This window comes from Bos taurus, chromosome 1 (assembly GCF_002263795.3).
Source record: "Bos taurus isolate L1 Dominette 01449 registration number 42190680 breed Hereford chromosome 1, ARS-UCD2.0, whole genome shotgun sequence".
NCBI classification, from domain to species: domain Eukaryota; kingdom Metazoa; phylum Chordata; class Mammalia; order Artiodactyla; family Bovidae; genus Bos; species Bos taurus.
In genome coordinates this window covers 64,323,086-64,347,938 of record NC_037328.1, presented here as the reverse complement: position 1 = coordinate 64,347,938, position 24,853 = coordinate 64,323,086, and the positions used below count along the sequence as shown (strand labels likewise).

Sequence of the window (24,853 nt, the reverse complement as noted above, 5' to 3'; positions counted from 1 at the left end):
AGGTGAGGATAGAGATTTTTCTACAGGAGACTCTGGTGGGGACCAGCTTATAATCAGTGTATATGGCCCATCTCCCCCAGGGAGAATATGAGCCTTCAGAGGGCAAAATTCTGGTCTCTTTTGTTCATGAGGTGTCCCCAAGCACCTGGCACAGTGCCTGCCACTCAGCCAGTGTTCAGTATTTGCTAAGGGGAGGGGGTGGGGAGGGGTGGTACTCTGCAGGGGTTGCTCATTTAGAGAAGGGCCGTGGGAAGGGGCCTGATCTTGAGACCACGTGGAGGCCTCCTAGAGTGGAATCCGATGGTTTTACTTGCCTAGGATCTGGGAACACGGGGAGGCAAATGAGAGATCGAGGATGCCGGGTTCAATATCCATCGCTCATTGCTCAGGCTCCCTGCTGTGTGCTTGCTACCTAGAACATTGCCAGGCACATAGGAGGTGCTCATTAAAAACCTGTTTTGAGAGAGAGAGAGGGGAGGAAGAGATGTGGTGTGGAAGGGAAGAGAGAAAGAGAGGAAATTATAGGCTTCAATCCCTGGAATCCATGGAATCCCTTCCAGCCTTTCCTGCCTGCCTGTTCCCAACTCAGACACCCAGCTTCCTCATCTTGCTTCAGGATCCCAGGCCTTCAGTTTAGGGGTGGGGTTGGAAGTGGGGGGAATATAAACAAACATACTAATATAAATTTTATTATTCTAATTAATAAATTTAATTAATTCTGGGCCTCACCTGTTTATGACTACAAAATGAGGTCACATTAATTTTTTCAAGTGTGGTTTTTAATAGTTCTACATGCATATGATTTTTTTTTAGTTAAGAAGTACAAAAGCACAACACGCATCTCAAACCCACCACTCACTTCCCTTTTGACGTCACCTTATAGCTGTAGGAAGGTGAAGAGAGGGCACCAGCTGCTGCCACCAACATCTCACTCCTGGGTTTCATTCTGGCTTTGATTAAGGAAACCCTTTCTAATTATAGTAAACAATTAGGGTATAGTAGGACAGAGAAGGCAATGGCACCCCACTCCAGTTCTCTTGCCTGGAAAATCCCATGGATGGAGGAGCCTGGTTAGGCTGCAGTCCATGGGGTCGCTAGGAGTCGGACACGACTGAGCGACTTCACTTTCACTTTTCACTTTCATGCATTGGAGAAGGAAATGGCAACCCACTCCAGTGTTCTTGCCTGGAGAATCCCAGGGACAGGGGAGCCTGGTGGGCTGCCGTCTCTGGGGTTGCACAAAGTCGGACATGACTGAAGCGACTTAGCAGCAGCAGGACTGAAGACAAGCAGACCTGGGTTTAAGTCCCAGCTCCATCTAATCACTTAGCAACTTTTCTTCCTGCTCTTGTCTTTCCTTCCCCAAAGGAAGGTCTCACCAACTCCCTAGGTGTCAGTTTCCTCAAACCCAAACCCCAAGGATGAAAAAATGATGGCAAGACTGCCCTCTCTATGGTGTCTGGATGACCCCTGGTCCTTAATTTGACCCCATTCCTTGAGGAGGTGATCCATGGGGATGGCTGACTGAAATCACGCTCCCAGGAGCTCTGGCTGTTTTACAAAGATACACATTACCTCGCCCTGCAGGGGTGGAGACAGAAGAGAAAATGGAGAATATTTCATTCTCCACTGAGAATGGAGAATGGTGGCTGAGATGAGACCAATGCTAATTTTGCAGATTAAAAAGTACTTATTGCCAAGACTTCTAGAGAACATCTGCTGCTGCTGCTAAGTCGCTTCAGTCGTGTCCGACTCTGTGCGACCCCACAGACGGCAGCCCACCAGGCTCCCCGTCCCTGGGATTCTCCAGGCAAGAACACTGGAGTGGGTTGTCATTTCCTTCTCCAGTGCATGAAAGTGAAAAGTGAAAGTGAAGTTGCTCAGTCGTGTCCGACTCTTAGCGACCCCGTGGACTGAAGCCTACTGCTCCTCCGCCCATGGGATTTTCCAATCAAGAATACTGGAGTGGGGTGCCATTGCCTTCTCCAGAGAACATCTAGCCATCATGTAACAAAGCAAGTGAAGTGCCATCATTTAGCAGGTCAAAAAAATACCATTAATCCCTGTTAACGTTACTCATGATCTTTTCTCTTCTCCAGGACACACGTATTAACCTGATTAGCCTGGTGGTCTGCCGTCTATGCAGTCACACAGAGTTGGACACGACTGAAGTGACTTAGCAGCAGCAGCAGCAGCATGAGAAGTTTATACTGTGATTCAGGTCATCTTCTCAATTTATTCTAACATTATGCATATAATTAAGTCTGTTATCTCTTTCCTCTGTTTATTCTGGTTCTTCCTCCTTTTTCTCTTTCTCTCTCCCTCTCTTACACACACACACACACACACACACACCCCAACATTCACAGGTTGGGAGAGAAGGCAGAGCCCAGGTGTGGGTGGGCGGAGGCAGAGGTGATGGGTGTAACAATTGTTCTCTTCCGACTGCTTCTATTTTCTCAGAGAAATAGGAAGCAAAGCTGTCAACTGAGTCAAGTTTGGAGAGAAGGTTTTGAGAAAAAGGAATCTGAGAGTCTGATCTCATTCTGAATTGTGCCTGCTGTGAAGAGTGAGAATTTGCAGAGCAAATAGAACAGGCTCTTAAAGAGATGCTCGCTCTTGTCTCCAATCGCAGCTGAAATGTGACTAGAAAACAAAAAATGCTAAGTTCCCACCCTCTTCCTCTGCCGTGACCCCCTTCCCCACATGCACATACTTCCACCGCCCCGTTCTAAGGAGACTGCAACGACAAATCCCTGAGGACTTAATGGGAGGCAGCTGAACTGCTCTAGACCTCCCTTCCCCACTTCCCTCTGCAGGAAATCAGCAGTTTGAAGGAGAAATCACGAGAATCCTAAATTCTACGGGTTTCCCCTTCCTTCCTGAAAGGGGAGGAAGGCAGTGCTGTGCTTCACAACCAGCTGAGTGAGGGGGGGTACTGGCCGAGAGTGAGGGCGACCACACGAAGGTGACAGCGGCAGCTGCTCCTGAGTCGGCCGTGTGCTGGGCAACCTCCCCGGCCTCCAGATCTGTCTTATTGGAGAGGGACAGGCGGAGTGTAGAGAGCAGCAGGGGGCCGGGGGGGCACAGCCTGCACCCCTCTGCTGTGACCAGGAGGGATGAGGAGAACCTTCAGGACAGAAACTGACTCTTTTCCCTCAGGGCTCCCCTGGTGAGGCTGGTCTAGGGCAACCCTGGAGACAGGGAACCCCGAAAGAGGAAGGCAAGGAATGAGAGAGGCATCCATGTCCCCTTTTCTCCTCTAAGCCCTTTGGGCTCAGGACTGACTGTGGTCGGGAGGAAGGAGGACATGACCTTAAAGTTTTACAACTGATCAAACTGGATGGGGCTTCCTACCTCTGGGTATATATCCAAAGGAAATGAAAACAGGGCATCAAAGAGGTATCTCTGCCCCATGTTCACTGCAGCTTTATTCATAATAGTCAAGATAAGGAAACAACTCAAGTATCTGCCAACTGATGAATGGATAAAGAGGATGTAGTACATATATACAATAGAATACTATTCAGCTATGCGAAAGAAGGAAATCCTGATGTTTGTGACAGTATCAATGCACCTTAGGGCATTATGCTAACTAAAATAAATCAGAGAGAGGAAGATAAATATTACGTGATACCACTTATATGTGGAATCTTAAAAAAAAAAAAGTCAAATCCATATTAATAGAAACAGAGAGTAGAAAAGTGGTTGCCAGGGGCTGGTTAGGGGGCAGTGGTGGTGAGGGAAATAAGGGGAGGTTGGTAAAAGGGTATAAACTTTTATGATGAATAAGGTCTGAAGATCTGATGGAAAACATGGTGACCATGGTTGATAACACTATACTGTGAAATTGAAATTTACTAGGAGAGTAGAACTTAAATGTTCTCACCAAAAAAAGGTAAACATGTGAGGTGATGGATATGCTCCTTAACGAGATGAAGGGAAACCTTTCACCGTGTATATGTATATTAAATCACCACAATGTACAGTTTAAATATCTTACAATTTTACATTCATTCATATCTCAGTAAAGCTGAAATTAAAAAATATCTGGACTGGGATGGACTGGATTGGATTTTTAATACCCTTCACCACCCCCCTCTCCACACAAAACTAAAAAGATGACACTAAGGAGCAGGGAAAGCAACTTTAACAAAACTAAAAAGATGACACTAAGCAGCACAGAAAGCAGCTTATACGAAGGCAGTGGCTGGAGAAAAAGAAAATCATTCCATGTGTGTTTCCACTAAATTCAGACAATTCATCAAACCAGTTATAGAGGTAAAACAGGTCATGCCTCAGAATCCACTGGCTAAAATGCTCTTCTTCCCTTTTCTATATTACAAGGTTTAAGCATCTCAGTTTTGCCACTTGGTCAGTGCTAACTGAATTCTAGTGCTCCACCCTAAAACTGCAGGCAGAGGACTTCCCTGGTGGTCCAGTGGCTAAGACTCTGCTCCCAATGCAGGGGGCCTGGGTTTGATCCCTGGTCAGGGAACAGCTCCCATATGCCACAACTAAGAGTTTGCATGCCACAACTAAAGATCCCACAGGCTGCAAGACCCAGTGCAGCCAAATAAATAAATAAATACTGCAAGCTCTCCTGACAGAAAGACACAGAAAAAATGTTTCCTTTTTTTCCTACAGCTGCAGAAAAGTACAGGCTATTCTGTACTGTCACTTTTTATCAAGTGGGAAATTGAAAAACAGTCATAAAAGTCTCCATCTTAATCTTCTGTTCAAGAATCCTGTGTAAATATGTATTTACTGTTTTCTATTATTCTAAAACTGTCATCAAAATATTTCTACAGAGGAGTCTTCTTGTGCACCTGGATTTAAGACACCTGCATTTAAGAGGTTATTACCATGTTCTGTAAATGGTAAATCCCCACACCTAAAAGTCTGCAATTTCTGATTGTCCTGCTGAAGAATCTACTGTACTAGTTTCATTATTTAAAACACATCTGTTTTCTGAAATATATAAATACATATGAGAGCTTTTGAACCAGAAAAAGAGCTTTGGAATTTTCTTCTCCCTTTACATACAAAAGAATGATAAATCTGATGCCTTTGCTGCAGTCCTGCTTCAGATACAGAGTTGAGATCTCTGTCTCACTGAAGTCAGCACACAGGCCTCAAATCCTCCATCTCTCTCAGGCCAGCACAGGTCACTCCTAATAGTTATGAAGTAGAGGGCATTTTAAACCCAAGAGAAAGTGCATGCTCAAAGCATTCACATCAAAACCAACTGAGGAACCTCCACAGTAAACACTGAGTGTCTCCAGTAGGCTAGACAGGAAGACCACAAAGAGAGTGAGACACGAGCCTTCACAAGCAGCCTCAGAGGGTCCTCAGAAGACCCACAGTCACCACACAACACGCTCAGTATGGTGACAGAGCTGGAGACAGAAGGCTGTGGGTGTTTTGAAGAGAGAGGGCCAAGAGCCTGAACAGTGAGAGTGGGTTTTCATCAAGGAGATGCTACTTGAGCTGGAACTTGACGGTAAAAGAGGAGAAGGAAGAGCTCCCAGAAATGAAGAAGCAGGGGGTAAGTATTCATTGTACATGATTACAAGTGCAGTATGATCGACTTGTTATGTATTTGTAAAGATCTCTCTGGAGGGCAATGCGGAAGGCAGTACTGGGATTAGAGGCACCAGACAGGAGGCTAATAAACAACATTCATTTAATATATGTTGACGAAGCATCTCTTGTGCACCTGGGCACCATGCTAGATTCTGTCTAGAGGAGAATAAAGACTGTCAAATAGGTGACAACGAGCTGGCACCATGTCAAGTGCCATACCTAGGAAATTAGAGGGTGCAGCTGTTAATAGGAGCAGAATCTCTTCAGACTTAAATAGTTTGCAATACAGAAATCCAGCTGAAAAATATGTGGTGCCATAAGGTAAAAGAATGACAGATCTGAAGGATATTCAGGATGTAGAACCATCTAGCAGACGCTGTGGGGACCCCCACATACACACCTCACTGTTCCCATGCACCCTACAGCCTGCCTCTGCAAACATCTCTGAGTCTTAACCTGGGGACACTCATGTTTGGCTTTACAAGAGGCAGGCCAGGAAGCACCAGGGAGTTAGCACCCCTGGGAGTGGTCCTCCACCAACATCAGATGAAAGACGGTGGGACAACTCTGAGTGCCTTATGCAAAGGACCCAGATGGACTGCATCTCAAGTGCCTACAGTGGGAACCTGCTCATCAACACACCTTGTCCTGACTCCTCTCCCTTCCCTGTTTCATTTCCCCATTCTCCTAACAGTCCTTCCTGGAATCACCTCCCAAGTAAACTACTTGCACTCAGATCTTTGTTTTAGAATCCACTTTTGGTAACCCAACCTGAAACAAACAGAAAAAAAAAAAAAAAAAAACTTAGTGAAAGATCAGATGGTAAAAATGGAAACCCAAATATGAGGCTATATGATTTCTAATTTGGGAAATGCTGATCCCATTAACTGAGAAATAGACTCTTCAGGATAGGAAGAGGGGTACATTTGGGGCAGGGGCTGGTGAAGACAGGATAAGTTTGGAAACATTGAGCTTCAATGTTCCCTTGGGTAACAGGTGCCCAAGGGACTGTTACCTCAAAATTCCCTGAGTACAAGGTTAAGACTCTTGACTTTGAAAAAAGTGAAACAGTAGAAAAGGGACTACACAAGAGAAGAAACCACCAGAAATGAATGTCACTTCTCCCTAGGGTAATTACCTAAGAGAATACAAAGCCCTAGCTGTCTCTTCCAGCCGGTTTCTGTATTCTAGCTTCTCATAGTTGGAGGGACTTACTCCTTTAAAACCATACATCACTCCCCACCAACAGCCAGCAATTGCAGCGGTAGAATCACTGTCTCCACCGTGGAAAAATGCTCGGTGGGCAAGCTCCTTCCAGGAGTCTCCTGCAGCCAGGATGGCATCATAGGCAATCATGGGGGCATCGTGTCCACTGCTGCCGCCCCAGCCAGAGTAGCTCACAGAACTGTAGAACTGATCCCTTTCCTTCACATCAAAGGGCTTGGGGAAGGTAGGGGCTGATTTGCCATCCCAAATTCCTCTGAGTTTTAGGTACTTTTCCCACTGGTCTTGGAAGTAAGACCTGTAGGAAGAAAAAAAGACTACAGTCAATTGAAAAAATAAAGTCAAAAGCCATCAGGAAAGGTACCAGAAAGACATGTGAACAGGGAGAGTTCCATCATGACTTCAACCTCTAGAACTAATATGATATGATATAAAAAATCAAAATGAATGTTAAGTGACCTTCATTCAATACATTTTTGCTAAGGAGTGATATAAATAAGGCATCGATATCTGTTGCTATTAATGCATAAAGAAGATATACAGCAAGTTAAAGGTGAGAAATGTAGGTTTTGTTTTTCCTGAGTTGAGAATTAGGTCAAGTGTCAACTTTCAAGGGTGAACGTTATTTATTTAGTCTGTCATCATATATTTTATTATTTTATATTACTTTCTTAACAAAATTGTACACATTTAAGGTGTACGACATGATGATTTGGTATACATATGCATAATGAAATGATCACTACCATCAACCTAATTAACACATCATCTCCTTATACAGCTACTTTTTTTTTTTAAGAGGGAACTTCAGAACATCATGACCGTAGATGATTTCAGCAGAAAGCCTCTGGACATTTTTATTCTAAGAAAGGCAATGTGAAGTGAATTCAAAAAAGGGGAAGATGCGGTCTTACCACTTATTAATTAGCTGGTGGAAAAACCTATCTTTAGGTCATTTTAACCAAGGATTTCACAATATTATTTGTTTGTCAAGACAACAATGAAAAAACAAGTTCCAGAAAATAATCAGGAAAATTTATCTCAGTAAAGAATAGCCACAGGGACTTTTCCCTGGCAGTCCAGTGGTTAAGACACTGCTCTTCCACTGGAGAGGGCACGAGTTCGATCCCTGGGTGGGGAACGAAGATCCCACATGCTGTGTGGCATGGCCAGGAAAAAACAAAAGAGAGAAAAGGAAGAGCCACAAAACTCTGGAGAACAGGATCCGTACACATGAGGGAAGCAGTGCAGCCGCCCTACTCACTGAGGTCTTCACTTGGCTCCTTGGTGGCCATCACAGCTGGGACTGTATTTAGAATCCTTAGCAGGAGGGTGGGGAGGGGGCTGGATGCAGTGGATGATGAAATTGGATGGGAGACCGATGATGGTTGCTAAAAGTCTGAGTTTTAGGCATACACATGCATGCAGGTGTGCACACAGACTCAACCATTTTCTAGCAGGAGTGTGCCCCTGCAAACTCACCAGTGTTGAAGATTCTGCTCCACAAAGAAGCCTGATTGGACAATGTACTTTTTAGCTTCCGGAAGTACCTCCATCAGTCCTCTTCCCCACTGCTGGGGAGGCTTGCCGTTCACAGCATAGGCTGTAAAAAGAGCAGACACAAGGGCTCCCAGGTAGCCTGTGGGATGGTGATGGGTCATCCGGCCGCTCTCGATGCTCACCTGGATCAGTGAGTCCAGCTGACTGCTGTGAGGGAACCGGAGACCAATGCACATGGCCCTCATGGCGGCCCCGCAGCCACCCTCATGACTGTTAAAGGGAATCCTCCAGCCATCGGCTTTGTCTGGCTCCAGCAGCATGGCGTTCTGCACTGAGGCACCCCCTGGGAAGAGTCGGGTAGAGAATTGGGTCAGGGTAACGAAAGCAAAGGCCTGGCAGGAGGAGAGAACCAAGCCCTTCCTCCAACTTTCCTGGGTGGAAAGGAAAGCCAAAACGTGTGATGATGAAGGCCCCCAACTCCAAACCCCAGGTCAGCACTGTGCCTTACTTACACAAGGGTACTTAGACGCTGTTGGGTTTGTGGGAGGGGCTTTTCATCAGGAAATGTTATGAGCTGAACTGTATTGATGATAAGCTGAATTGTATTCCCCAAAATTCATATGTTGAAGAGCTAATCCCTAGAACTTCGGAATGTGACTGTATTTGGAGATGGGCCTTTTACAGAGGTGATGACTTTAAAATGAGAATGTTAGGATGGGCCCTGATTCAGTCTAATCAGTGTCCTAATAAGAAGAGGAAACCTGAACACACAAAAAGACACTAGGAATGTGTGCTCTGAGAGGGCACAGCATGGTCTGCAAGCCAAAGAGAAAGGATTCCTTCAGAAGAAATGAAACCAACACCCTGATCTCAGGCTTCTAGCTTCCCAAACAGTGAGAAAATGATACCTGTTGTTTAAGCCCAGCCAATCTGTGGTATTTTGTTATGGCAGGTCAAGCTAACTAATACAAGAACCAGGGAAAAGGTGGTTCACATCAGCTGTTGGCCAAGTGACTATAAAAAAGTGAGCAAGAACCACTTGTGAGCAGACCTGGAACCAGAAAAAGAGTCTCTACAAAACCGTTTCCAGTCTTCTTTAAAAAGAAAAAGTTTTTCTTCATAGATATTAAAGAAAACTTAGAAACTACGAATAAGTGAAAGGAAACTAGGAAACTATAAATACTCTTATCACCCAGATCTTTCCCAACAGATATACATACATACTCTTAATGAGAATGGGTTCATAAGATACATAGCGTTTCATAATCTACTTTACTTCATATACATCTTTCCGTATCAGTAAACACTTTTCTGTGTCATTTTAAATGGCTGCAGATGTGTCACCATAATTAAATAAATGACAGAACATTTAGCTGGTTTCTATTTTTATCATAACTAAGAAAACTCATGTCCCAGGACTTCCCCTGTGGTCCAGAGGTTATGACTGCTTTGCATTGCAGGGGGCATGCGTTTGATCCCTCGTCGGCAAACTAAGGTCCCACAGGCTCTGGGCGTGGCAAAAAAATTAATTAAAAAATAAAAAACTAGTATCTTTTATAGTTAAACCCCAATCAACATTTTAAATGACTTCCTTGGGTCTGTTTTAATCCTCCACCTGCCCAGGACCTCCACCAGCTGCTCTCACCTGGTGCCCGGCCATCCATGTCTCCCATGCAGTCCTGGTAATGCTTAGCAAGGAGGGAATACAAGTGAGTCAAGTCTGAGACTTTGCCAGCTTCCAGGAGTGCTTCTGCTGTGGCCAGGTGCATCACGGTGTCATCGCTGACTCTCCACCTCTCCACATCTATGGCATCCAAGCCACCAAGCTGGGCCAGCTGCCTGTGAATTTTCTCCCCATTCTGGAGGAACTCCCACTTTCCATTGAAGTATCCCAAGGCATCTCCAGCTGCACTCAGCACCATGGCTGCCACATACCTCTCCATCAGGGCCCCACACATGGTGAAGCTGTCTCTGGGGGAACATAAAGATACACAGAGGATGGGGAGGAAAAAAAATTAGAAAAAATAATAGCCCTATCAGCATTTTACTGGGGCTTCCCTGGTGGCTTAGAGGTAAGGAATCCACCTACCAATGAAGGAGACAGGTTCAATCCCTGGGTCCGGAAGATCAACTGGAGGAGGAAATGGTAACCCACTCCAGTATTTTTGCCTGGGAAATCCCACGGACAGAGGAGCTGGGTGGGCTACACTCCAAAGTGTCACAAAGCATAAGACACAACTGAGAGACGGAGCACACACATCACATTTTACTGATTACTCACTCCTTGCAGGCACAGTCTTAAGGGCATATCATTTAATCCTCACAACAGCTCTATGGGAAGTGGAATAAGCCCATTTTGTTGTGTTGTTGTTGTTGTTTAGTCACTAAGCTAAGTCGTGTCCAAGTCTTTTTCAGCCTTGACTAGCCCACCAGGCTCCTCTGTCTGTGGGATTTCCCAGGCAAGATCAGAACTTTGTCTTGTCTTGTCAAGTTAGGCAAGACTAACTAGGACCCTATCTTTGCCTCTCTGTGAGTGGCAAGCCCATTAAATTCTGCAAATCAACCATTTTCTCTTTTTGGTTGAATTTGGCCTTGGAATGCATCCCTCCTTTTCGTAAACGTTAACCTTCCACTGGTAACACGAGGCACTGTTCGCAAAGCACCTGCACCTTCAGTCTCATCAGAGGGCCTGGATGACAGTCTGCATGTCAGAGATAAGAAAACGGAGGGCCAGAGAGGGTAACTTCACGCAAGCAACAGACGGATGCACTGGGATCCAAGTCTTCTGCTTCGGGGCCATTCACCTCAGCACAGACCTACTTACCTTGAGCAACCTCTTTGTGCCTTACCCTTCATATCTGTAAGGCAGTGGCACAAACAGTAATAACCTCATAGGTTGGTCATGAGTAGTAAATGAATTAATTTAAAAAATAACTTTAGTTATTCTTTTTAAACATATTTATTTGGCTGCGCCAGGTCTTGGCTGTGGCAAGTGGGATCTTCCATCTTTGTTGCTACATGCAGATTCTTTTAGTTGCAGCACAGAGGAACTTCAGTTCCAGCATATGGGACCTTTCTGTCACAGCATGCTGAATCTTTAGTTGCAGCATGCAAACTCAGTTGCAGCATGTGAGATCTAGTTCCCTAACCAGGGAAGTTCCAGTGAATTAATCTTTATAAAGTACCTAGAACAGTGTTTAGCACATAATAAGTAGTATTTTTTATTATTCATACACAACCAGGGGAAATGATTTTTCCATTAATTGAACTAGAATATTGTACTTTCTCCCCACAATCTTCAACAGCAGTATTTAAATTTTGTGTTCCTTCTAAATGTTTGACTTGTAGAGTCTTGGGGTTGCAGCTAACACTCTCTCTCTCCATGAATCTCAGTTCAGTTCAGTTCAGTCACTCAGTCATATCTCTTTGCAACCCCATGGCCTGCAGCATGCCAGGCTTCCCTGTCCATCACCAACTCCCAGAGCTTGCTCAAATTCATGTCCATTAAGTTGGTGATGCCATCCAACCATCTTATCCTCTGTCATCCCCTTCTCCTGCCTTCAAACTTTCCCAGCATCAGGGTCTTTTCCAATGAGTCAGTTCTTCCCATCACGTGGCCAAAGCACTAATGCTTCAGCGTCAGTCCTTTCAATGAATATTCAGGACTGACTTCCTTTAGGACTGACTGGTTGGATCACCTTGCAGTCCAAGTGACTCTCAAGAGTCTTCTCCAACCTAACCCCCAGTAAAGTCCTGGTTTCCCATTGTGCCCTACAGCTTGTAGCATTCACCGGCAGAGCCTTCCACTATGTGTCCTCCGTCTATCATCCACTCCACTTCACCAGGCCAGGAAAACACTTTGAAATGCTGGTGGAGTAGCTCATTCTCTTCTCAGCTCCAGCTCTTTCCCCATCCAAGATGTCTCACTCTCCTCCTCTTACCTAAAACCTATTTGCTCAGGGTTAAGTTCAAACCCTTGGGCTTCCTAAGGGAGTCCTGCTCCAGCTGCACTGCTGTAGCCCAGGGAACGCAGGTGCAGGTTGGCAAGCACCTGAGAAAAATGATGAGGACAGACTGAGCAGCCCATTATCGAGTTCCTGATCATACTGAATTTCCTGGCCCAGAAACGGTATCTGTAAAAAAATTGACTTACATATTTTAATGTTTATAAATGATGCTTAGGAACTGGAGTTCTGGGCTAACAGTCCGGGCTCTGCTCAGAATCAGGTGTGTGATGATGGACAAGCTACCTCCTTCCAGGACCTCAATTTTTCCCACGGTAAATCGTATTGCAGGGATGGGTGCGGAGGTAGCGGGGAGCTATAGATGCAACCTGGGCTCCCGTCCTGCGCTGAGAGCTTCATAGACCAAGCTTAGTTCTAGACTTCTGAGGACGGATCTTTAAGCCCCCTGTACCCTCTTCTAAGGAGCTTCCCTTGGAGTTTAGTTGGTAAAGAGTCCATTTACAATGCAGAAGACCCAGGTTCGATTCCTGGGTTGGGAAGATCCCCCGGAGAAGGAAATGGCAACCCACTCCAGTATTCTTGCCTGGAGAATCTCATGGACTGTATGAGGCTCTGGCTGTATGAGGCTGTATGAGGCTCAATCTGCCAGGCTCCTCTGTCCATGAAATCGCAAAAGTCGGACACGACTTAGAGACTAAACCACCACCACCACCCTCTTCTGAAGTCCTCAGCTTCCTGTCTGTAATTCCTCCTGGCTCCACCCGAATGTGTTTCTGTGGCTTTCAAGTGAGGCTGGGGGGTGGTGGGCGACGACCACCTCACCCTGTAAGAAATTTTCTTTTGAGTTTTTACACCGTGCTGTGGCCTCCCGCTTTCCAGAACTCTGTTGTTCTTTACACGCTTAAATTTTCCAGTTGACAGTCTCGTCCCCGAACTTTACATTCAAAACGGAGATCTGGGCAGTTGATTCACCGCAGTCTTCTGCGTGTTTTTTTTTTTTTTTTTTGAGCGGGGGAGGGTACAGGTTCAGCCCCGACAGGGGTGGAGGGTGGCCCCTAGGTCACCGCGGGAGAGGGGCGCGAGGGACGGGACGGGATGCGGGCGGGGAGGGTGGGGGAAGGAAGGGCGGGCGGGACCGGTAGCCGCCGGGAGAGGAGCGCGGGTGTCGGGGCCTAGCGCGGGGAGGGGTACCTGGTGGCCGGGAGGGGTGTCACGCTCGTGAGCCCAGGGCGGGGCCGGGCGCCGGGAAGTCAGGGTGCGAGGAGGCCCAGCGCGGACCCCGGCGCGAGCCGAGAGCTGAGCACCAAGCGGGGTGGAGCGCCGCGTCCGCGGATCGCGCTCAGGTTCCACAGGCCCGGACCGGTGCCCGGCGCTTGCAGTTGTTCGAGCGTCAGCTGCCCGCTGCGTCAACCGTCCCCTCGGCTCGGGGGGAGGGGTGGGGGTGGGGGCGGGGACGCCGCGGAGCACGGACGACGGGAAATGGCGCCGCTCCGCCACCAACACCCCACCCCACCCTCACCCCTGTCGAGGACTCAGGAGTGACCCCGGCGTGAAGCCTCGGCCTTTCCTCCAGTCCAGCTCCCCTGGGCAGTGAATAGTGTGTGGCCCCGATCTCGGAAAACGGTGCTGATTGCGTGAGTGGCCTTTGTAACGGTTCTGGGCCCTCATCCATAAAATGGGGCAATAATAGTACCGACCTCTTTAGGGTGGTTGGTAGGATTAATTTTAACTCTTGTCATTTATTTGGTCGCAGAATAGAATATTTTCATGCTGATAATAAATAAAAGCAAAGGAAAACTAAGAGTATTTTTGCCTGAATAAATTCTTGAAAAGAATTAGAAACACTATCTGCAGGTATTCTATGCAGATATTCTAAACACTATATGATCTCTGTATGCTTATCTTTCTTGCTACAGGCATTAAACACCTGCTGTTTACCACGTGGATGCTAGGCCCTAACACAACCCCGCTCTCATAAGAGTGGACCCATGCAAGGAATCCCATCTTAGGCTGTTGATTTCCATTTTTTGTTTTTAAATAAAAAGTTCTTTTTATGATTAAAAAAAATAATGCATACTTCCAGTAGAAAAACTGAGAAATCTTTTAGAAATATCTCTTAAAAATATATCTCTCATGTGTTCACAAAGATAAATGTTTCTGGATTTCTTTGCAGAATTGTTTCTCAGCAGAAAATTGGAAATAACCTCTATTTAGAGAGGAGAATGTGTTTCCTTCTCCTAAATTAGGGCATAACTATGAAACTTTTCCAAAAAGGTAGACATTTAAATCAGTAGATTTGGGGTAAATAATTAGGTTCACAGGGGAAGAAACTGGAGACATTTTGTTAATCAAAAAATCAGCTTTTAGAGTGAGGGATATACATGGTCTTATTTATGTAAAAAAAAAAAGAGCTCTGTGTGTGTGTGCATGCCTGTGTGTGAAATGACTGAAAGGATACATGTTACATTGTTATTAATGATTATATAATTATCTCTCAGGTGGCTAAGGGGAGAGTTTGCAGGGAGTAGGGAGAGAGAGAAAGAGAAACTTTTAATCTTTCATATTAAGAATTTTTACATATTACGTGTAGAAAGAAATTTTAGAAAGCATAGAAAAAAAGCCCACATTCTACCACTCAAACTGTAAAGACTGATACAGTCTTTATGCACATTTTTTTTAAATGGGGTCATTTTGTATATACAATATTATATCCTATTTTTAATCACTAAGCTTTACATTGTAAGCATTTCTGTCATTTGTAATAGTGTCCTTACTACAACTGGATCCAAATGTTCAAATAAGGTAATGCCTCTAAAATAACCCCCCTTTCATGTTGATACAAAGTAATTAGGAGGCCCTGATGGTCAGTTCCTCTGCAGCCACACCATGGCCAGGGCTGGTTCAACAGAAAGAAAACAGAAGTATAGATAGTTGAAAAACAGGAGATTAAACAAACCTTCATCACTTCAGGGGCCTGAATGTATTATACCATGCCACCATGCCTCATGAAATCTTGAGAGCTAAAAAAAATTTTTTTTTAATGAGAAAGAGAGAGAAAGATAGAGCTAACAGGAAATGGTTAATAGACAGGGCCCCTGACCTGTGCAGCAAATGCAAAATAACAAAAAGTTTCAGAGAAAAATGTACCACAGAATAGGACACAATTTAACACAATTTTTTAAAAAATGATTTAAAGTGATAAAAAATGAAGTAGAGGCTTTTTAGAAGAAAACAGAAGAAAGCTAGGCCAGGAGAAATAGGAAGCCAAAAACGGCTGGTCACATATCCTGCAGCATCAACTCACTTCAGAAGATTCAGTGAGCATCTGTGACGGTTAATTTTAGGTATTCACCTGGCTAGGAAAAAGTACCCAGATACTTGGTCAAACATTTTTCTAGATGTTTCTGTGAAGGCATTTTTAAGATGCGATTAACATGGAAATCAGCAGCTAATTTTCTTCCATGGTAAGTGGGCCTTACCCATTCAGTTGAAGGCCTTAATAGAAAAAAGATTGATCTGACACAAGGAAGAAGGAATTCTGCCAGCAGACTATCTTCACATGGAGCTGCTATATCACCTCAACCTGGGTCTTCAGCCTGCTAGCCTATCGTGCAGATTTTGGACTTGGTAATCTCCACAATCACATGAGCCAGTTCCTTAAAATAAATCTCTCTCTGCATGTATGTATTGGTTTTGTTTCTCTGGAGAACCCTATTACAGCATATAAAGTATGCTAGATACTTTGCTAGGCGCTTACTGCAGTTACTGAGGTAGAGCAAGAATCACAGGGATAGAGGAGGCTTTTGAGGCACAAGCACTGTGACCAAGGAGAATGTTCAAGGTACCAGCTCAGCAAATAGGAGGGAGACATTATCAGCTTAGAGGGTTCACAGAAGGGGGCATCTAGAGAAAATTATATCTGGGCTTATTTTTTAAAAGAATAAGAAGATAAACTAAAATTTCCAGAAGCCCAGAAATAACCCAAACAGCTAGTTCAGAGGAGAAGCAAAGATTTAAAAAAAGTAAAAGTAAAAACAAAGACGCAGACTTAGGTTGATATTTCCTCCCGAGTGATGCACGGTTGCTCAGCCCGACCTCATTGTGGAGGCGTGAGTTAGTTTGCAGTCCGGCCTGTCGCTGGGTTAGAAGACTGGTCACGGTCTTAAGCTTTCTCCTTTTCTGTCTTACTGAATCATTTCCAAACACTTCATCGAAAGACTGAGTACTAGATTTGCGCAATGGAAATCAAGTGTCCTCCTGGAGGATTTTAAAGAAGGCTGGAGAAGAATTTGAAGATGTTTATCAAAGAAAACAGGCTCTCTGGCCACTGGTCCCAAAGTACTTTTTAAAAATAGAATCCATATGTACATAAGAGCAAAGTTTACATCATAACATGTCAGAGTCAGAAGGGATATTTGCATACCTGTAACTTTATAGTGAGGAAAGTGAGGCCCAACTAAGTGAAGAGAGTTCCTTTGAGTCACACGCAGAGAGAAGTAGCCTTCTCTGAACTCTTCTCTAAAGGAGGCCATGGTCTTGGAGCTCTCAGTCCAGGGCTTCTTCCATTCCCTGTACTGCCACTCACACAAACTTTGAAATGATATGATAGACTAAACATTGAGTTCATTAACGCTCTGAACCTGCTGAGCCTGATTTTTTAAAATATTTCATACTCCTTCCACAAGAGCCCTCCATTTGATGACAGTGTAAAAGTCATATTTACTATTATACAGAGTGAAGTAAGCCACAAGGAAAAACACCAATACAGTATACTAACGCATATATATGGAATTTAGAAAGCTAGTAAAGATAACCCTGTATGCGAGACAGCAAAAGAGACACAGATGTATAGAACAGTCTTTTGGACTCTGTCGGAGAGGGCGAGGGTGGGATGGTTTGGGAGAATAGCACTGAAACATGTAAACTATCACATGTGAAACGGATCGCCAGTCCAGGTTTGATGCATGATACAGGGTGCTCAGGGCTGGTGCACTGGGATGACCCAGAGGGATGGGATGGGGAGGGAGGTGGGAGCAGGGTTCAGGATGGGGAACACATGTACACCCATGGCGGATTCATGTCAATGTATGACAAAATCAATACAATATTGTATAGTAATTAGCCTCCAAAAAAAAAGTGAAAAAAAATACAAAAAAAAATTCTGATGCTTAAAAAGGAGAAAAAATAAATAAAAGTCGTATTTAAAGAAAGATCCAAGATATGTGCTGTAATTCTAATAAGCAGGCAGTAATCAAATATGGCAGAAGGTGGGGATGGGGACACTGAATGGAGAGATAAGTGGATACAAATTGGTGTTTTAAGAGCAGGCAGTGGCTTCTCTCCTAAGCAGAACAGAAAGAGACCTGGGGGAAGTCCACATTCCTGCCCAACCCCTCTTTCCCCGTGTCTCTGGAGTGCTCTCGTTTGCTTCTGTAAGTTGTTTTTTCCCAACCTTTGATCTGGAGATCCACGTAGATTTTGAAACCTTCTTTGGTACATTTTCTACCAGATGGCCCCCGCCCCTCTGCCTCTCCCAGTTCTGTGGGGATTTCCCACAGCCGGTCAGCTGAGTCCCCACACTCCCCTTCCTGAGTTTGCAATGGACTTTTGGTGCTTCTGACCACAGGCTCATCCTAAGCACTTCACTGCCCACAAGTCTGGCTCTCAGTGGGTGAAAATATAGCTTCCAGGAAATGGAAAGTAACTACTGAAGCCAAACACCTGGGTAGCCTTGCTTAAGTTCCCTCCCCACTCTCCCATCCTCTGCTCCACCATCCCTCCATCAGCATCAGACTAGGCTAACCTACCTGAGTCTGCTCATTTTGCTTCAAGAAGAATCCTCGGGACTATAGGTAAAGGAAAACCTCATCAGGGGACATCTTTCAGCCCTCTCCTCCTATCCTCTGATGAGGTGTCAGTTCCCTGACCCTTCGTCTCTGGCATTCATTCCTAAAACTGATCTTTGGAGAGAGCTCAAGTTTGGGGGTGGGAAATCTAAAAAGTGAGAGTGAAACCAAGACTTCACAAAGGAAGCTGGTTTAGGCAGGTTTCCTAGTGGTAACAGCCGCTGGAGAGTCCCTCAGCCTCCCCCTGTGGATGCCAGTGAAGTCAGCTCCAGAATCAGGAGGGAGTCAATGTGAGGATGTGCTTTGACTCTTCATGCATCAAATAAATTCTGCTCTTCTCCGGCATCCTTGTGTAAATGGGGCCACAAGTGGCCAGATTTCCTCTAGGTAAATGTGTCTGTGCAAGGTGTACTTTAAATGTTGCCCTTTCTGGGGAGAGTTGACGAGAGATAAATCTCCTCTTTCCAGTCAAGCCATGCAATTTCTGTTTAATTTAATTCATGCATAGAATTAGACGACTCCCCTCCCTGCAACCCCTCCCCACAACCCTCCCCCAACCCCTCCCCCAACCCCTCCCCCAACCCCTCCCCCCAACCCCTCCCCCTTCTTTTGAAATAGGAGACCATGACCTTTGGTTACAGATTGTTTTTCCCCTAGATTACTATGTCACTAAGAAACAGAGGGCAGCTATCTATTTCACTTTTCAAGAAAATATGCCAGAAAGAAGAAAGAGGAGGAAAGGGAAGAAGCTGAGGAGGAAGGAGAAGAAGGGGAGGGTAAAGGAAGGTGGTTACTTCCTCCTGTTGATGTTGTTTAGCTGGTAAGTCCTGTCCAACTCTTCGTGCCTCTTAGGGTGGTTAAATAGTTTAGTGTGTTTAAGAAGTAAATGCCCTATTGTTCAGTCTCTTTAATGGGCTCAGCCTGGCACTCAGTGATGACCTAGAACGGTGGGATAGGGGAAGGAGAGGAAGGCTCAGGAGAGAAGGGGTATATATATATATCTATATATACATATAAATTCTGACTGAATCTAGTTGTCGTACGACAGAAACCAACACAAAATTGTAAAGCTATTTTCTACCAATTAAATAAAAAAATCTTTTTTTTTTTTTTAGTTTTATTTTTAAACTTTACAATATTGTATTGGTTTTGCCAAATATCGAAATGAATCCATCACAGGTATACATGTGTTCCCCATCCTGAACCCTCCTCCCTCCTCCCTCCCCATACCATCCCTCTGGGTCGTCCCAGTGCACCAGCCCCCAAAAATCTTTAATGGGCTGACTTGACTCTTAAGCGTTCATTTATTTGAGCTAGATATCATGACAGCTACATGTCCCATTATGAGAGCACCAAAATCGTCTCCGTCCTCTCCTTCGACAGCCTTTGGATGGCGCCTTTCTATGTTTCTGGGGGAGCAAGGAAAGGGAAGCACAAACTGAGAAAAGGGCAGCTGTGCTGACTCTGCCAGCAGCTCTAATGGACAGTGTGGGCAGGAGGACTGCAGCCAGTGTCTGTGGCGACTCTTAATCCCCAGAGTCCTATCATCACAGAGTGGCCAGGATTCAAGAGCAGGCCCCTACCCTCAGGCAGAGAACTCGAGTGGACACAGGGTCTGTCTCTTCTCTTAAAGGATCAAGTAATAAGCATGGCAGCCCACTCCAGTATTCTTGCCTGGAAAATCCCACGGACAGAGGAGCCTGAGTATGATACAGACTGAAGTGACTGAAAAGGCAGTACAATACTACACTCCCAGTGCCTTTGAAAGTTGCCCTTTCCAGATTCATCTCACACGCACACACACACACACACAAACCAAGTCTTCCTTAAATACAACCAAATCGCCGGCTTTAATTTAAGATTATTTTCTCTAATTTGGTCATCCACAGAAGTGAAGTTCATTTACATCCATTAAAAGCTCAAAGCAAATAAACAGGAACACCTCAAGGCAGTGAAAGATCATTATCAAGAACCCCCAATCCCCTTGGCCAATCTTAAAAATATCTCAGCTCTCCTCTGTTTGCTCTTTTCTCTGAATTGCCCAGTTTAACATTCTTCTTCTTATTGTTTGTTACTTTTTTTCGGGATCCATTTCGTTTGAAACAGAATGTAGTATTTCAATAAAGGTCTGGGCTCATGTGCAAAGATAATGAAGATAATTCCTGGCCGTGGCATGTCATTTTTCCACTCATACCTCCCTAATATTTTGTTGGCATTTTCACCATCTTGCAGCCTTAGAATGCCCTGGGTCTTTTTCTGTGATTGTTTGTTTCTTTTTCTTAGGGTCTGTCCATCTTGTTCTTCTCTCTCTCCCATTCTATTCACCTTTGCATCCACAGCACATGATACAGTTCTAGGCATACAGTAGGCACTCAGTAAATTTGGGGGGACTGGCTTGATGTGGCAAAGGAGTGGTACAGACATTAGGAGCTCAGAGGAGGGAAAGAGCAGATGGGGATTAGAAGAGCCAAAGAGAGATTCTTGAGGAAGTGATTTTTGGAATACCCCTTTAGGGAAGGAAGATGTTTGGATGGGCAGAGAGGATGGGAAAGGCGGTACAGGGGGTTATGGTGAAGTTAAGATTTTCAGGCAGAAAGTAGAGCCCCAAATGCAGAAGGGAGAGGGGCAGTGGGCAACAGGGAAAGAGCCCTCAGTTTAGATCAGAGTTAGCGCTGAATGTCCACTTCTCTTTTCATTTAAAGAACTCTGGTGATTTCCATCTCCGTGAATCAGAAAGAATGTGACAGCGTACAAAGAAGAAGAGATTACCACTCTCACACCGATGGCCTTTACCACCAGCTTTAGCAGAGTGTGGCACCACTCGGGAGCACCACAGTCTTAAAGCCCAGGTCTGGCCACCCCATTCTGAGTGCAGGCTATACAGATGAATTTAAATGAAGCTGAGAACGGGAGTCAGAGAGGCTCCACAGAGAGGCTGAAATTCATTGCAACCACAGTCCAGGGCAGAAATCAGGGTGCTGGTTGCCAGGTAGTTGCCCAGGGGAACTGACCTGAAACAGAGGACAGAGAGCTTCTTGTGACTCTTCATTGCTGAGATTGCAACCAGTCTTGTTAGAAAAACCAAAGATACAACTTCCTGAAAATTTTTGTTAATGCAAAAGTGGGTTTGTTTCTTTGGCAACAGAAGAGTCCACCGTGGGAAAGGTTTTCTCCGCACCTAAGCTGTCTTAAATAACAACAACAAAAGCTGTCCTAGCACCTTGGACCCTGAGTACTCAATATGCAAAGACTTTGCAGTAGCCCTAGTTGGCCCAGCCCAACCCTGCCTGTGTTAACGGTTTTTTGCTCAGCCTGGCTTTTATCTGCATGAGAGGTGAAACAGTTCTAAGGTTGAGAGAGGCTAGACTGAATCTCCATTTTAGAGAGATCACTTTGTTCAGGGGCAAAGCCAAGTGCATTTATCACATTCATATATCAGTCACATCTCCTATCATTTTCTTTTCCTCTAAATGGAGTCACCTTTCTGTTTTACTCAGTTATTTTAGACGGGAAGCCATTGTGTGTCTACCACATGAAGTCCCTCCTGCCTTAAGCCTAGTTTCTCTAGAAAGCAAAGCTAGTTACAAAGCCCTAGATGACTGGGGATGTGAGTCTGGTGGTATAAGACAGGGCGATTTGACACAGGGAAGAAAGAAAGGCCAATACAAGGGTGCCTCACCATGCTGGCCTCTGCTTCAGGCAACTGGTACTCCATCTCACCGGGACCTTCTGGAAAGCCTCGTGAAATGTCTCTCTCAATTCCCCATCTGGGTGATGAAAATGGAAAGCGGTTATCCATCATCTTCCAGCCCCTTTGGATCAAGAGTAGCCCCACTGGTTCTAAGTCCCTCATATTTCCAAGTTGCACATGCTTGAGTGTAGACTTTCCCAGAGAATCTGATGTGAAGGCAACAGAGAGGCCTCAAGTGCCAGAAGCAAACAGAGAAAGGTATGGGCCAGATAAAGTGCTATCAGGTTCCACGGGTGCAAAAGGGATCCACTGGACCAGTGTGGGTTGGCTGCCTTCCCATGAAATGCTCTAGAACTCTTCACAGGAGTAGCAGGCTGGTTGGAAATTGGCGGGGGAGGACTAAAAGCTTCCTCAGCTCACCCTCTGGTTCCGTCACTGTGTTCACCTGAGGCTTACTGTACCAGGCTAGGGTGGCTGGGGTTACTGTCCCACTTGGCTAGTAGGATACACTGTCCAGCCACTCTGTAGAGATGGTGGGGGTAGGGGGCAGTGTAGGTAAGAGTGGTCTTGTAAGCTGGGCACTCCCCCAAAGTTTCCACTACCCATGAGATGGATGGCCCACTCCTGCTACGGCATGACTGTAACTAGGGAGGGGTAATTCTGCGTGCTGAAACAAAACTTGAAAAAGCACAGAAGCAGCCAGCCTTATGGCTCAAATACTGTCTACCCCCAAAGTTGATGTGTCGGCCCCTCCCACTATGGGGCACCTTTCTAACCTCTCCCCTAGGTGGCCCAGTGCAGTTTCCTCTCCCCCTTGACCCTGAGGCACTGCTGGGGCAGGTGAGGGAGAGAGGCTGTGCAATCTGCGATACCATCTGAAGGGAAGTGACAAAACAGGACAGCAGAGGGAGCTTCCTCAAATTGCACATAAAGAACACTATGCTCTTCCCCTGGTTGGACTTAAACATTTCTGAACATCAGAGTTCTCTATCAAGTAAAAGGAAGTTGGGAGGGGAAATGCCACCTCTGTGAAATATCACCCAAAGAAAAACCGAGTGAGTTGCCATTAGTTTGAAGACGGCAAGAAAGGAACATCTCAGAAGTGGAGCCTCATACTTCGGTTTTTAATACAAGAGGAATTGTTCTTTGGCAAGTAAGTACATTTATTATTAGCTTAATATGGGGATAGCTTGGTGGATCTAGTTACCAACAACCTGACTGCTTTTTAAACAAACATACCTCTAAGATGCATCCTTTCCCCCCAGAGGGCCTTCTGGGGGTTTCTTATTCCAACATATTGGAGAATCATTATCAGAGTTATGACTCTAGAAAGTGGAAAGGAAAGTGGAAACTGTTAGTTGCTCAGTCGTGTCTGACTGTTTGTGACCCCATGGACTATAACCTGCCAGGCTCCTCTGTCCAAGGGATTCGCCAGGCAAGAATACTGGAGTGGGTTGCCATTTCCTTCTCCAGGGGATCTTTCCGACTCAGAGGTTGAACCTGGGTCTGCTGCATTGTAGGCAGATTCTTTACTGCCTGAGCCACCAGCACAGCCTGGGCATCAGTTATGGCCCTAGATAGTAGAAAATATTAATTTTTCAGGCTGAATCTGAGTTTTCCAAAACCAGTAAAATTCTGGTGAATAAGTGAATCCAGGCTAATTCTGATTAAAATACAGTGTGGCTGATAAGACAATCTGGTGTGGCTGACAGACTAGCCCTGGGGTGGTTCTCCAAGACGGGTCCCAAACATCTGGGTAGCACCCAGACTGGGTCTCTGCTGGAATCTGAGAGGATCACATCAAAGCACAGCTTTCATTTTTATTCCTAATGTTTAATATATTTGCTAAAAAAAAAATCAGCTTTCTCACATTGTAGTACATAATATAACCAAGTAATGATTTCCGTATGTCTTTTCTCTTCCCCTTTTACTGATGCTCTTCCACTGATTGAAATCCTCTACCGCTTTAAGACACAGTCTTTATGTAGAAGCATTTAAAAACAGAAACATTTGTTTCTCTGTGTTAATATAGTAAGAAAGAAATAGTTTCATGACTTAAGTACTGCCTTGGACAAAATACGCCCTCCCTGGTGCTCTGTGTTTCTCTATATGTTCTGAAGAGGGTCAGAGCTTTCATGCGTTGGCTGGCTGGTGTCCAGGGGCCTTTAGTTCTCCTTGTTTTTAATAACCTTCAACATCTCCCAGCAGTAGGAGACCGGTGGTTGGTTCTCGGAACATGTGTAAGGCAGGGTCACTTCCTCAAATGTCTGTCAAGTCTTGCTTTCCCCTTAAGATTGTGCTGTGATTTAGAGGTTGCTCAGATTACAGTCCCTGACTCATGTTAGGCAGTAAACCAAGAGGTTTTACAACCCAGGGTAGGCCAATCTTCCTTCCTTCCTGGATGACCTTTTTTTTTTTTTTCCTTTTCAGGTTGTGAAGATAAATCCTGTCTTTTAATTTTAGGAGTCTGCATACCCAGGTACTCCAACCAGCGTCTCTTCAGTGTGCTTTGCAAACATCACAGGCGAACCCTCTGTGCGGGAGGCAACTGAATTGTCTCCGGCCCTGCCTGGTGTAAACTGTGAGGTGCCAGTTCTCACGTGGCTTGAAACTGTTTGCTTTTGTTTTCCATCCTCACCAGCAGAAGCCATGGGTCACACAATGAAGTGGGGAACACTACCACCCAAGCGCCCATGCCTCTGGCTCTCTCAGCTCTTGGTGCTCACTGGTCTTTTTTACTTCTGTTCAGGTAAGCAACTTCCAGGAACTTGACTGAGTCTACCACCTCGGGGTTTGGAAGAGAAAGGGCATGGTGTTCTCTGTGCTGTCTCCTTCTGCCACCCTGCAAGAGGGAAGGGACATTCAGGGTATTTCAGTCCATTTTAGGGATGAGAAAACAGGTCCAGAAAGGTTAAAGGACCTGTCCTTGATCACACAACAAGCCAGTGGCCAAGCTAGCTCAGGAACACAGACCTTAAAGGAAAGGCAGAGCCGTGTTATTTTAACAAAACCAAAAGCCAATTCAGAAGGACAGCTTAGAG

The 24,853-nt window shown here is 45.2% G+C and overlaps 2 protein-coding genes across 5 annotated transcripts in view; one reads left to right on the top strand and one right to left on the bottom strand.

The window, feature by feature from the left end:
• Positions 1-757: 757 nt before the first annotated feature.
• On the bottom strand, positions 758-13,678 carry ADPRH (ADP-ribosylarginine hydrolase). 2 transcript variants are annotated; one of them, XM_024989711.2, is made up of 4 exons: positions 13,467-13,678; positions 9,956-10,281; positions 8,293-8,653; positions 758-7,108 (listed from the first exon to the last, which is right to left on the bottom strand). In XM_024989711.2, the coding sequence occupies exons 2-4, from the start codon at positions 10,266-10,268 to the stop codon at positions 6,721-6,723; spliced, it is 1,062 nt and encodes a 353-aa protein (XP_024845479.1). In that variant the 5' UTR covers positions 10,269-10,281; positions 13,467-13,678; the 3' UTR covers positions 758-6,720. The 2 variants fall into 2 exon arrangements, with proteins under 2 accessions (XP_024845479.1, NP_001033643.1); NM_001038554.2 differs by lacking the exon at positions 13,467-13,678 and adding an exon at positions 13,098-13,194 and having other exon boundaries at positions 6,432-7,108.
• Positions 13,679-22,874: 9,196 nt separating this feature from the next.
• The window catches only part of CD80 (CD80 molecule), a 28,565-nt gene continuing 26,586 nt past the window's right edge, over positions 22,875-24,853 (top strand). The window contains exons 1-3 of one of the 3 annotated variants that reach the window (XM_024995021.2): positions 22,875-22,965; positions 24,243-24,291; positions 24,457-24,561. In XM_024995021.2, coding sequence (XP_024850789.1) covers positions 24,462-24,561 — 100 coding nt within the window. In that variant the 5' untranslated portion in view covers positions 22,875-22,965; positions 24,243-24,291; positions 24,457-24,461. 3 annotated transcript variants of the gene reach the window in all.